The sequence below is a fragment of the Electrophorus electricus genome, chromosome 7 (genome assembly GCF_013358815.1).
Source record: "Electrophorus electricus isolate fEleEle1 chromosome 7, fEleEle1.pri, whole genome shotgun sequence".
Lineage (NCBI taxonomy): Eukaryota > Metazoa > Chordata > Actinopteri > Gymnotiformes > Gymnotidae > Electrophorus > Electrophorus electricus.
The window spans coordinates 10,833,665-10,846,818 of NC_049541.1; the positions used below are offsets into that span (position 1 = coordinate 10,833,665).

The 13,154-nt window shown below is 47.2% G+C and overlaps 1 protein-coding gene across 1 annotated transcript in view; it reads right to left on the bottom strand.

Annotated features, from left to right (window-relative positions):
- Window positions 1-13,154, bottom strand: part of trhde.2 (thyrotropin releasing hormone degrading enzyme, tandem duplicate 2) — a 142,846-nt gene that overhangs the window by 26,480 nt on the left and 103,212 nt on the right. Inside the window, exons 10-13 of the mRNA XM_026997268.2 lie at window positions 12,518-12,705; window positions 5,294-5,382; window positions 3,074-3,207; window positions 2,738-2,793 (exon numbers count right to left, since the gene is read on the bottom strand). Coding sequence (XP_026853069.2) covers window positions 2,738-2,793; window positions 3,074-3,207; window positions 5,294-5,382; window positions 12,518-12,705 — 467 coding nt within the window. The remainder of the gene's footprint in view (window positions 1-2,737; window positions 2,794-3,073; window positions 3,208-5,293; window positions 5,383-12,517; window positions 12,706-13,154) is intronic.

Consider the following 13,154-nt stretch of genomic DNA (forward strand, 5'->3'; position numbering starts at 1 on the left):
TTAAAGGTCTCCGTGAGCCGGATCAGGTGTTCCGGCGCGGAAAAACCCAAAGAACAGAACTGACAATTAATGAAGAGCAGAAGATGAAGATCGGCAAACAGTGAGTGTCTTTTGCATACAAAGAGCCACTAGTTGTGTGAACACATCACGGTAGGAACATATCCGGCAATATTCTCGGCTGGCGCTGTTTGTCATCATTTTTGAATTATTCAGCTTCATTAAAAATAAAAGAATACAACATTACCATAACACCCTGAAGAGTGGGGATGGTTTTTCCCTGCTCACATCACACAGAGCACCAAATGAGTTCAATATTTCTGCCACAGAAACATGTGTGAGCACATGCACACACAAGTGCAAATGTATACGCATGCACACTCACTCATGCATGCACGAGCTCGTGATCAAAGTGATCCATCATTCACACACACACAAACACACACACACTCTGGTACCCGGCAAGAGTAAAAATGAGAAAGTGCCCGTGTGACGCCACAACACAGTTCACACTCCCTGAAGGTTTAATCACGGCACGGCACGGCACGCAGGACAGTTGCGGCTACCGTGCGTTCGACTTCACAACTAACGGCTTTAGGATCTTTCAGAGTGAAATAGATTTCACAACCTAAAAGCATCTCAGTGAAACAGCTTCCGATTGCCTAAATAAAAGCCATTACCTTCTAAATTGCCTGGTAATTGTTTGCTCATTTAAGAAAGATTTGCAGAGTTTGGTAGGAGGTCCATTAAGTAGCTTCATCAGTTTGAGGGTAAATGACAGAAGAAAAGCCTCATTGTGTGCTTAAGTGAATCAAATAAGCACTCTTCAGAATTTCACCCTCGGTTATTTACAAAGCCATGTCTGTTAAAACACACCCAGCAGTGGAGGTAAACTCATAATGTAAATGTTGATATATGATAAACAACACATTGACCTGGTTATATAAAAAAAGTCGTGTGTGTTTTGTTTTTTTTTCCCCCATTTTCCCCTCTTTGAACTCAAAAATTAATAACATGAAAGCTAGCCGGACAATATGCAACAGCATTATTAAACTGTGTGAATATACCCCAGGAGCCACAGGAGCATTTAATTAGCTGCTACCGCTCAGGGCACAGTGTAAATGCAACGATGTCCATTGTGCTTCCGTAGTCATGCACATACTTTTCATCCTCTTTAATTTGGACAAAAGTACACAAGTGTGTGAGCCAGTGTGATTAACAACAAGGCTTCCCTTAATATGCAGGCTGGCATCCCTGGCTCCCCAGTACATAAAAGGGGCAATAAACACTTCGACAGGTGCAGGCCCTGAGATGGAATCAGACAAAGTGGTAATATTGCCTCTAAGCAATAGAGAATGGAAGGTTTCTATTATCTGCTGATACAGAGGTTAACAGGAAAACAACCCAAGGGCGCAGAATAGCAAGAGCTGCCGTCGCTCCTACACCCATAACATTACGGGTATATTTTCACTGTTTATAGTTAAGGATTTAAAAAAATGGCTTTCCTGTTTTTAGAAGAGAAGATTAACTTTGCCATGAAATAGGCAATTAAGTAATAGATGAAGTAGTAGATTAACTGGAATAAAATAATTACAAAATCATCCAGAAAATGAAATTAATATTAATTTGACTTTGACTGGGTTTGTTTGTCCATTTGGACAGCACTGCTGATGATAATTTAGCGCTGGGGGTTTCTCGTCTGCTACCTGAGCCCAGAAAAGTGTCCCTCAGAGTTTAACACTCGGCTCTGTGAAGTTGTAACCTACCTGGGTTTTCCTGATGGTTTATGTTACGCCTGGATCATTAAACTTAAGGTCCAGCTCTGGTCAAGTCAGTGGGGCTTTACATAACAGCACAATTCTCTGTGTACATATTAAACCCCTGGGTGGGCTTGCACATCAAGCAGAGCTGCACAAGTCTGTCTGTTTCCAAATGATAAACGGCAAAGCTGTAGGTGGGGTCAGAGAGCAGAAGAGTTTAAACCCACACCTGGGGTGGGGAATCAACACTGCACTTACTGGGACCTCTGAAACGAATCTCTTTACCCCATTAATGCTTGAGGTGAAGAAATATATAAAGACAACCCACTGTTAGCCTTTGGTTAAATTCGCCCAATTAAATTGTTTTAACTTGGCCCATGGTTCGAGTCTGATCCCACTGGCCTGGACTCATTAGGTGCCATGGGAGAGAGCTACACTATGAAGAATGTGTTCAGCAGGAGGCTTGCTTCTCCTGAGGGAATTAATTAGTCCATGGAGTCAATAGCCTGAGAAAGTGGCGTTTGCGGCGTCCCGTGCTTTCAGAATGATCACTGATTCTATAACGAAACGATGTGATATTTTGAACAAAAAGAGCTTCAGAGGCTAAGAGCATAACCGCACAGTATCGCTGGAGGAAATATCCTCTGCTTTCCATCACTCACTCGACTGCCCCCAACCCCCCCCCAACCTTCCTGCTCTGCTTAACGGCGGTTCGGTGGGGAGCTGCAGGAGGCCGGAGCTAATGACTGAGCTCTGCTGGATCTGTGCACTGAGTCGGCAGTGGTGAAAGGGGCATGTTATCTTTTAGCGCAGCGAGGGGCTGGCAGCTTCGCCGTGGGCCTCGTTTGCACAGGTGCGCCATCGGGCTAGAAGTAGAGAAGGCCGACTAACAGCGGAGTCCGTTAGCCTCCAACGTGTTCGAGGCTTGCCGGGGCGGCCGGCGCCGGACGCGGAGAGCGCGTGTACCCGCAGAGCCCCACCTGGCCAGGTTGAAGACGTCGTCGATCAGACCAGCCCGGTTACCCACGGATATCATCTGCGGGAAGGGGGAAGAGGAAAAAAAGAGACGCTACTTAATAGCAGGAAGCAGCGGGACCGGGTGCAGGACAGGAAGGCGTGGCGGAATGATGAGGTGGGGGGGGGCGAACAAGGGAGGGAAGAAATAAGGAAAACAGTGCCCCGAACAAACATCATGTGGCACAATATTTACCAGACTGAAAAATAAGCAATGAGAATTGGAAAGAGAAGAGCTGTATTTAGAGCTGAAGGGGAGAGATATCAGAGTGGGGATGAGTGGCCAATGAAGAGTTGCTTACCATGGGGTTATTCATCAGCTGCTGAATGAGGAGCCTCCAGTTGTGAAGGTCATAGTTCACCCTGAAGTAGCCTGTCTGATTGATGTTGCCCAGCAACCACATCTCCTCGTCTATGCGGCCCACTCGATGCGTCTCTATAAATAAATGAGCGAGGGAGCGAGGGGAGAATGTTTGAGGGCGGGCCTGAATGCTCGTTACAACATCTGCATTTTCATTTCTTCGGGAAAACAGACACAAGCACACGTGCACGTGCAACCACAAACACACACACACACACACTCTTCAGGCAAGGTTTAGTGATAAATGGGAGGGGACGCACAGTAACAGACACTCCAATGAAGCTAATGGAAACGTCTACAGACATCCAGGCCCTTCATGGCAAAAATGGCGCCTGGAGTCATTTCTAATGAATCCGCCCCCTGCTGCTCATCCATTACTGGGAGGTGAACCCCGGGACGTGAGACGAAATGTCACATCACGTAATTGACTCCTCCGCGGAAACAAACGAGACTGCCCACTCACTCAAGTTCTGCTTCACTGCATTTATTTGCCATATTTATGTGCGAGCGGTATTCATAAATGCATTCATTATCAGTTCTCAAAACAGCGCCGCACATTTGTCACGCGTTTATAGATTTCATTCGTCTTTGCTTTCCTTTGATTAAACCGATATCGCAAATGCACTCCTGGTATCGTGAATGCACGACAGCGAATGGGCTGGACATTTATCATGTTCAGAACTGGGTAATTTATTTCAGTCAGTTCGAGCTCAGTCAGTTTATCCCGTGTGAATGTTGTGTTCATATTCCGAAATATTATATCAAGGCTATGACGCGAACTATTTTGGGATGTCAAATGCACCGGTGGAGTGCTTTGGACTGCACGGTGTAATGTGTGTTTTATCGCCTTCAGTGATCCAACGAGCGTCCAACCCATGGTTGAGCCTGCGGTGTTGAGCGATTGGTGAGCCCGGCCAGTGGACGCTGTAAATGAGGCGTCACTGTTGGATCGCCCGCTGTGTTTTTGCGGTGCGACGCAGCGTGGCAACAGTCCACATCGCAGTAGAGACTCAGGGACTCGTGGGCCAGTACGGTGTGTTAAACGTGAGTGGGGTGATGGGGGGTTGGCGGCTTTTCAATGGTGGCAAGCTTTATTGAGGACGTGGCCATGGTTCAACTGAATTCAGCACTTTAAGAATGTGACTGGCCTCGAATTATGTGGTTCTAGTGGAAAACTCTCTCTCTCTCTCTCTCTCTCTCTCTCTCTCTCTCTCTCTCTCTCTCTCTCTCTCTCTCGATAGAAGGATAGAACGACATTAATAAGCATGACAGCAAGACATACTGTTGCCCCTACTCCCAAGCAGAGAGAGGTTTGGGATGCCTGCTGTAGTCAGACCTCAAATGCAGCCTTAATGCAACACCGGCTCAAATTAAAACCCGAAATCTCTGACCCATTTTCATGTAGGTTCTGGAAGATATTGCTACTGATGTTTACTGAGACCCTGGACAGCACTGTCAGGTTTCAGGGGAAAACCCCAAGGCTCAGAATACAGGCTATGGCATAAAATGTGGCATGGAATAGGGGTTTGGGTGCTTTGAATCTACTCATCCAACAGACCTGGTGCAATATATTCCATGTTACACACCACGCTTCATATCACACTGTTACCAGCATAGTCTAAAGCTCTTCTCCAGGGCCTGAAAACGTTGTTCTGAGACTTAAATTGTGCAGTATCCGGCAATATCTACTGCAAAAGTTATATGTGGATTTCATTATAATTAATTTCTTAACATTGTGTTTTGACAATGGCGAGTCAATATTCTTGGCTGGTTTGCACGCTGGAAAAAAACAAAACAAAAACAAAGGAAGCAATTTCAAAACCTAGAAAAATTATTTCCAAAATATTGAAATGGTTTGAAATCACACGAACTCTAACCATCCAACTGTTCTCAACAACAGACTTTCCCAACAACAGACTGAGCAGTGGAATCTGCTCAGTACCTGGAAACTAGAGTACATATTAGCACCTGAGACTCAGATAGTAGGCTCTTGAGGGTATATTTCTGGGAGGAGAATAGAGACCTTTACTACAGCTAATCTCCAGTCCTGACAGGACCTTTATCTTGGTGTCTGACAGAGTACAGGATGGTGATAAATCAGATTCTCCTCATTCTTCTCTTGTGGACTTGTGCTGTGATGGGATCTCAGGTTAAGGCTTACCTGTTTTATTAGAGACCCAGATGATCGTCTCAGATGATATGTGAGTGGAGTTTCCCACTGCCAGAGACAACGGGAGCTGCCACTGAAAGCTGAGAGAGAGAGAGAGAGAGAGAGCAAGAGAGAGAGAGAGAGAGAGAGAGAGAGAGAGAGAGAGAGAGAGAGCGCGGGAGAGAGAGAGAGAGAGAGAGAGAGAGAGCGAGAGAGACAGAGAGAGAGAGAGAGAGAGAGAGAGCACGGGAGAGAGAGAGAGAGAGAGAGAGAGAGAGAGAGAGAGAGAGCGAGCGAGCGAGAGAGACAGAGAGAGAGAGAGAGAGAGACAGAGACAGAGACAGAGAGAGAGAGACAGAGAGAGAGAGAGAGAGACAGAGACAGAGACAGAGAGAGAGAAACAGAGAGAGAGAGAGAGAGAGAATAGACAAAAAAAATTACTCAGTTTTCAAGTTTAGATATGCTTTTTACAGTTTTCTATGTTCACCATAAAACAGGAACAAAGTAAAAGAGATAGCCCCACTGATTAATTCAGCATTATGGATGGACTCTCTCATCAGGAGCTACTGTGTGACAAACATACAAGAAGACTTCAAACCCCAAAGGGACCACCATTATCAAATCTGAATGAAACAAGATTTCATCTACTCACAAGTTGTGAAACATGTGCACACACACACACACACACACACTCTCAGTGAGTTTGCATCATTCAACTAAGTTAAATTACTTGCCATGTTCCCTATCGTAAGCCTGTAATACAACTTTGCTGTGTGTGTGTGTGTGTGTATGTGTGTTGGGGCGGGGGGGCACATCCACCCAAACCATATCTGACGGGTGTCAGACAGACATGTGCTCTCCCTTTTCTCTGCCCGTCAAAAATGGACGACACCCAGGTGGTCATGGTCTGCTGCCTGCCAGCACCAATTACCTCAGACAAGCCGAGAGCAGCCCAGCCCGGAGTGTGCACGGACGCAATAAAAGCCACTACCCAACTATTTAACGACACCGCTGCCCATTATGAAGCCCCGTGGAGCCTGACAATCTGCAGCCTTCTGTCCCTGTCTGAATCAAGACCCCTACTTATTTAATTACATCAATTATCCGCTTTCATGAATCCAGATGCCTGTGTGCCTAATGGGTTCGGTCACTAGGGACCGGAGGGAATCTGAATTGTGACGGAAGTGGCGGAAAGAGCAATAACATCCACTCGTCCGAGACATTGTTAGAGCCTCACCTATGACCATGCGAGCTCGGCTCGAGCGAGCTGCGTCAGGGGGTCTTTCCCATTATAGCAAGCAAATGCCGGCACCCCAGAAGACCTTGCCGTGCAGACAAGGCTCTGAGGCATGATTCGAAACCACTGCAATTCTTCTCGAGGCTGCTGAATGGTTTCTAAGAAGCACATGAAAGTTTGAACAAGGTCGTGGGCTGCCTTCGAGGGGTAACTAGCAGCCCTAGGAACATATTACGCATCCGATTATGCATTATGAAGTCAATTAGACAACACAATAAAAACAAAGCCATATGCTTGGAGAAGAGTACACAAGGAATATTTCTGTAAGACTCTAGTGGTAGAGAGCATGAGGAAAAGCATGCTTGTGTGATCTTCTAATCTCATCACCATCTGTATGTATTAAAATGGATTAACACGTAAACATACACACGCACATGCACACGCAAACGTCTGTCTTCATAAACAGAAACGAACGAGAGAGTGGAAAGTGGAAAGAAACTGAACGTGTCGTAAAGTAATCGCACTGCCGTGGATCATGACATCAGCACAGATCGCGATAATCCGTGTCATCTTTGGGGACATTATTAATATCACAGTTTTTTTTAAACCCCACATTTCTCCTAGTATTAGTTGTTTCCAGTTCCACCCACTAGCTAATTAAATTTCCATGCCAACAAACCGGGAGGGTGAAGGCTGGCGCATGCTTCTTCCGATGCATGTGCAATCACCCATCATGCATCTTCTCGACCTGTGACCTCTGCATCATCATTGGACAATTCAGCACACTTGGAGAGGAGCACCAACCACCGGCTCTCCATACACCGGCAAGAGATTCTACAAAAGCACATTCGTAACTCTCACATTCTAACTGATTTATAAGGCTATTTTATTTCATTCTTTTTAAAATTCTAATTTGCCAATGTTCCCCCAATGTCGGTCAAAGCTAATTCCACTCCTGGACTGGTTCTCAAACCATATGGATGGGTGAAAGCAATTTTATAAACTGCCTTCTGTGGGGCTTCTCTGTTTGGTGTGACCTTGCAGATAACCACACTGGCTCACACTCTGCATATAGTGTTTCAACAAAGAGACTGGGAAGCGTGCCATCTTACCCACCCGATCACACCATGTCCGGTATGACTCGTATCCTACCAGGACTTCAGCACCACCGGTCGCACTGCAGGAATTCGGACGCCCCCCCGCCCCCCCCGCAGAACTCGGGCGTGCCTGCCGTCTGAACCTGTCCAAGTGAGCAGCTTCTCCAGCACAGGAAAGAAGAAGAAGAAAAAAAAAACCAACACCCTGTCACGGCCAGCTCTGACCTTGAGGGTGAAGTACCTTACAGACGATGCACAATTCAGGAAGAAAAAAAACAAAAAAAAACCCCCCGAAACGTCTCTCCTCGTTCCACAAAACACACCCCTGCAGCGACTGGATCGGCTTCCCACAGAACTAAAATATTAGTTAGGTCCGCGGAGTGGAGCGACGTTGTCTTTCTCACGGGGAGGATTTCTCTCTCTCCCCTCCTCCCTCGCTCTGTGAGTGGAGAGTGGTGCTAACCTCGCTGGCCTTTGCTTGGCTTTCTCTGCACATGTACACACTGCAGACCCATCTCTGTGTCAGTGGGGTGTAGAATAATGAGGCTCGGGGAAAGGAAAGCCCTAATAGCCTTTAATCACAGCTTATTACAGCTGCCCATAGATCAGTGGACAGTGAGCAGACATCTTCCCTTTCTGTAGCTAATGAAATGCTTGGTGTGAGGTGGTGAGACTTCTTCCTTGCATGCAACCAATCAGGCTCTTTCTATTCTATTCAGCTCCGCAATGAAACTGAGCCGCGTCCAGATGTCACGGTAATTTTATTACCAAGTGCGGCTAGGTGCTTTTATCCCTCTTCTGGCTATTTGTGCAATAACCGTTGGATGTAAAATAGGTGATTAAAGGTGGTAAAGAAAAACAAAAATCCGTAGGATCAAGGCAAAACCAGCCCGCACGGAGCTGGCCTGGTGGTGCTGAGCAACAGAACATGTGTATTGGTGGTGTGCACATGTGCAACCAGCTGCCACTTAAATCTAGCTGACCCTAGGACTCCCCCACGGATATCAGTTTCACTAATCGCAGTGGAGCGCAACGCAATTGTGCTTCAATAGCAGCACCTGGTGTGGTCTGACAGCCACTCGAACACAACGAGATATGCTCCGGGCTGCCTGGGATTCACTGGGAAGGGGCGGGGCGAGTGGGTTTGGGGTGGGGAGAATTGGTGTGGGGGGGGGGGGGTAACGTAATTAAGGGGAGTAATTGCCTCCCCCCCGTTACAGTCACGCAGCTCTGCGGGGTGACGAGGAAATCAATTTGCACCTTGAACCTCTAATTTGATTTAGCTGTTTATTTTCACCACCAAGGACGCATTCATCTTTGCGGGGAATCAACGCAGAAGGGGACCGACAGTCGGAACGCACGTGCCTGAACCCGTAAACGAGAGACGTCACTTCGGAACGGTACTGGTGAGGAACGCGCGTGGAAACGCAGCCCTAATGAAGCCGCAGTCTAGAGCGATTTGTATCAGAGGCTCTGCTATGTACACCTGACCTTCCTTTGATGAATTATAAACAGGTTGTGGAGGCACTCTCTTCCTTTTAATTATGTTCGCTTTCCTCCCATATTGATGCTATTGAGTGAATTAGGATCGCTAAATTGCTTAGATATTAAAATGTCATAGCTAGAGAGGAGTTTTATGCAATGCGAACAGCCACTTCATCTAAGGGAAACACAATTCACATTACCGATGTTAATACCGGTGAACCGTTTTCAAATGCAGCATACAAATCTAAATCTGACACTTAGCGTGCATTTAAGACTAGCGTAGATATGTTGCTTTGAAACGCACACAATATAATTTATTTCCATTTCATTACGTGTGCCTTTTGTCAAACATGGGCCACCGTTTTCCTGAAGGCTCTGGCACGTAGCACAGATCTATGTTCTGCACGCTCTGGATCACCTGATTTAGCTCACGAGGAGACTGATCATTAGCTAATGACATGACTGACGTGTAGAGCAGGGGAAAAAAAAAAACACTGAACCACGCTGCGTGGGGTTTTCTCTGCGACTGGCAACCATCTTTAGATTGGCTAGAAAATGCAGCCCGTGGCCTGGGTTTGTTTCATCCAACTCGCTTATGACAGTTCATCCAAATCTCTTTAGTAACTGCAGTAGCGATGGCGGCGGCTCCGCATGCTGTCAGAAACTACATTCTCTGTAGGAAGAACCCACTCACAAATTCATTTTATTTCCCTAGGAGATGAAGGGGGTGGGGGACACTATAGACTTAGTAGGTGCAACAGAAATGGCTCCTTACAAAAGAGTGTCCCTACAGCAGAGAAGACATAGCACCACAGCGCGTGTTACACACACAATGGGCTCGTATAAATCACCCTGTTTCTACAGTTCCTCTCTGACATCTTTCTATTGTGCAGCTCAATCCGAAGCTTCTGTGTGTCAAAAAACGGGCTGAATAAAAAAAAAACAACCAAACAAACAAACAAAAAAAACCCCACACACATCATCTGACCCTCACTATTACCCGCCCGACAGTCTGACACTCTGAACACACTCTTTACGCAGTATTTGGGTGTGGCGCTGGGTTGGGACTCTCTGTGGGACTGTGGAGAGGCAATGCGGTACGTTTAGAGGTGCGCCGAAACCCTCCCCGACGTCTGCCATGTCAGAGGCTCGGGCCGAAACCCTGTGAGAGCGAGCGAGCCTGGGACGGAGAAAAACGAGGGATAGAACAAAAGAGGAAGACCACCTGCTCCCCTCACTGTCCTGCTACCAGTCTGACTGAACGTCCAGCTTTGCTCTGGAACGGCTTTTCATAAACCCACGCTTTTAAAAGAACGTTAAAGCAACAGTTCCGCATACTGTGTGTCCTGTCTACAGACTGGCCACTTGGCACATATATGGGTAGATTAACTCACACTCGAACCCTCACACACGCACTCCCATCCTCAGCCTGTGTTTTCCGTGGGGTTGATAACGAACGGATCGATGCATCACGTCTCCATGCGTGGAGAACACCGGGTCTGTGATTATGAGAATCGCACGATAGAAGCCTCCAGTTCTGTAATGATTGCTTTCCCTTTATTACCACTGAACTCGGATCCAAACAGCTGACACACAGACTCGAGCTCCTAAGTGTTCGTGATCTGCACAAGACAATCGGAGAGGCGCTCCTATTGAAATACCCACTGCTTTACTGCCAGTCAGACGAGTCAAAGTACGACCAATTTTAGCTGCGTTGCTTATCGTTTCATTGTTGCAAAGCTGGTTTATAGAAATGAACACATCTAAAAGGCTAATGAGTGAGCCAAGGGTGAGCGTGATGGGTGGGGGGTGGGGGGCAATGTTCCCAAGGATGGCATGAGGACAAAACCCTGAGAGGAGCCAAGACTGGGAAAGGGAATCCAACTCCTCCATTCAGCAATGGCTCACTTCACTCCGAGTGCTTTTTAAAAAAATAAATAAAAACAGGACGTGCCGCTGGCAGGCCCTCCCTCTGTCCGCCGCCAAAAAAAGGCAGCGGGCAGTCAATGTTCACTGTGCATATTCTGAACCCGACTGTTTGAATTCGACCCCAGCTGCCACAACCAGCACACATCATTGACTCCACAGGGATCGAAGGTCTGTAGGGAGAATGAACGAGGAGGTGGAACTCATTGCGAGGAACAAATGCGACTGTGATGGCAGCGGAACGGCCTGGTCCGGACGCTCCGGCTAAGGATCCGCGTTCCCCCCACAACACACGACCCAGGCAGGCTCCAGCGGAGAGATCGTCATTAATATTCCTAGTTCGTCACAAGTTGCTGGCAGCATTTAGGCCTAAATAAGAAAAGAAGGCTTTCCGAGTGGACCTGGGCGACGCGTTGAATTATTCATGCCGCCTTAACGAGAGCCACAAACGAATCTGTCTGCTGCTGGCAGGCCCATTCCTCCTCAGCAAGTGGCAGAGCATTCCAGAGGGCACCTGGAGGTGAAAGGTCACTGCAGACCACACAAATATAAACGCTGAGCCTAATCGATCATTCACGGGGGTGAGAGAAGTGCTGCTCGGCAGGACCAAACCGGCCTTCCCCTATTCTGGTGCAGTAAATACAGCTAGTGGAGCGACCAGAAGGGTGGTCTACCGCACGCTCTTGGGCCACTGATGGGCCCACCCAGCCCACCTCGGAGAGATTACTGCAGGGACAGAACACGGCGGCCGGTGCAAGATCCGTTTTGGGCTTTCATTTGCTGAGGCACTCTCTCCCTCTGTCTGCAGATCTGCCTTTTCTCATGCACTTCATCCCAGGTCACCCTCTTATTTTCAGCTTTTCGGAACAGATAACAGCTAAATTTGTCTGGGTCTCCCCTTTTCATTCTTTCACGACCCCCCATGCCTCTCCGCGGATTTTTTTGTTGCTCTCTCTCTCTCTCTCTCTCTCTCTCTCTCTCTCTCTGTGTCTATTTCTGGCTGAGATGCGCGTGATCAAAGCACACCATAAAAGCCCCGGAGGGGAGGACGCGCTGGCTGGCTGGCTTTAAACCAGCCAAAAAACGAAGACCAGGTCCAGCAAAGACTGTTAGCGTGCTGAGGGATGTTGGGGGATGTTGGGGGATGTTGGGGGGGGGGATGCTTATTATGTGGGCCAGTACTTAATCAGTTTCACCAACTGCCCAGATCGCAGAGTCAGATCCATACGCACAGGGCTTGCCAACAATGACAAATTGAATGCTGTCTTCGTGCCAACCTGATTCTGTTGGGTAATTAACTATTGAGTTGATTCAGATATGTTGAAGTAAGGGGGTGGGGGGCTGTGCTTTACCAGAATTTGGGAGCTGTACCTGCACCAGTGGCTTAATTACTACAGAAAGGGAATTAAATAGAAAAAATAGCAATTAAATGCTTTTTTTTGTTGTTTAATCAAAGGGTTCAAGAGGAGAAGCGAGGCCAAAGATAAGAACCTTTTGTTGAAAAGGTCGGGATGGTGGATCTTGGCTTCGGTGTCGTAGACAAAGTGCTCCTGGATGACGGTGATGGTATGGTCCAGGCTGTCATTCTTGCTGATGGTGACCACAGGGTAGCCCATCTGCAGAGTCCAGCGATCCATCACGTCCTTTATGCTGATGTCCTTCCCTTCCTTCTGCATGGCCTACAACGTACAAGAGAGCACAGTTATCAACCGTCTCCAGATAAAGCCCGATGGGATTTTGTTGTTCCTGCCGTTGAGGTTTCATTCAAACAGGATCAGTCTCTCTGTAATCATCAAAGATGTGCCCTTGGCAGCATGTTCCCAGTGTATGAACACTTCCAGCTGTATGAACACTAACACCTGTGTCAGACTACTAACACCTTTATTTCAGTACTTACACTTGAGTACCATGACCTGTGTCTGAGCAAAAACACTTCAGTACTAACATCTGAGCACTAGCATCGATGCACCTGAGCAATAATAGCACTAACACCGGTGTCTGAGTACTAACACCTGTACAAGTATGAAGACCTGAGAGTTGTGATGTATGTACAAATTGATACTTACATACTGGAAAACAGAGCATCAAAGTACATAGGGTATATACAGCCTTGTTACACACCGTTTCT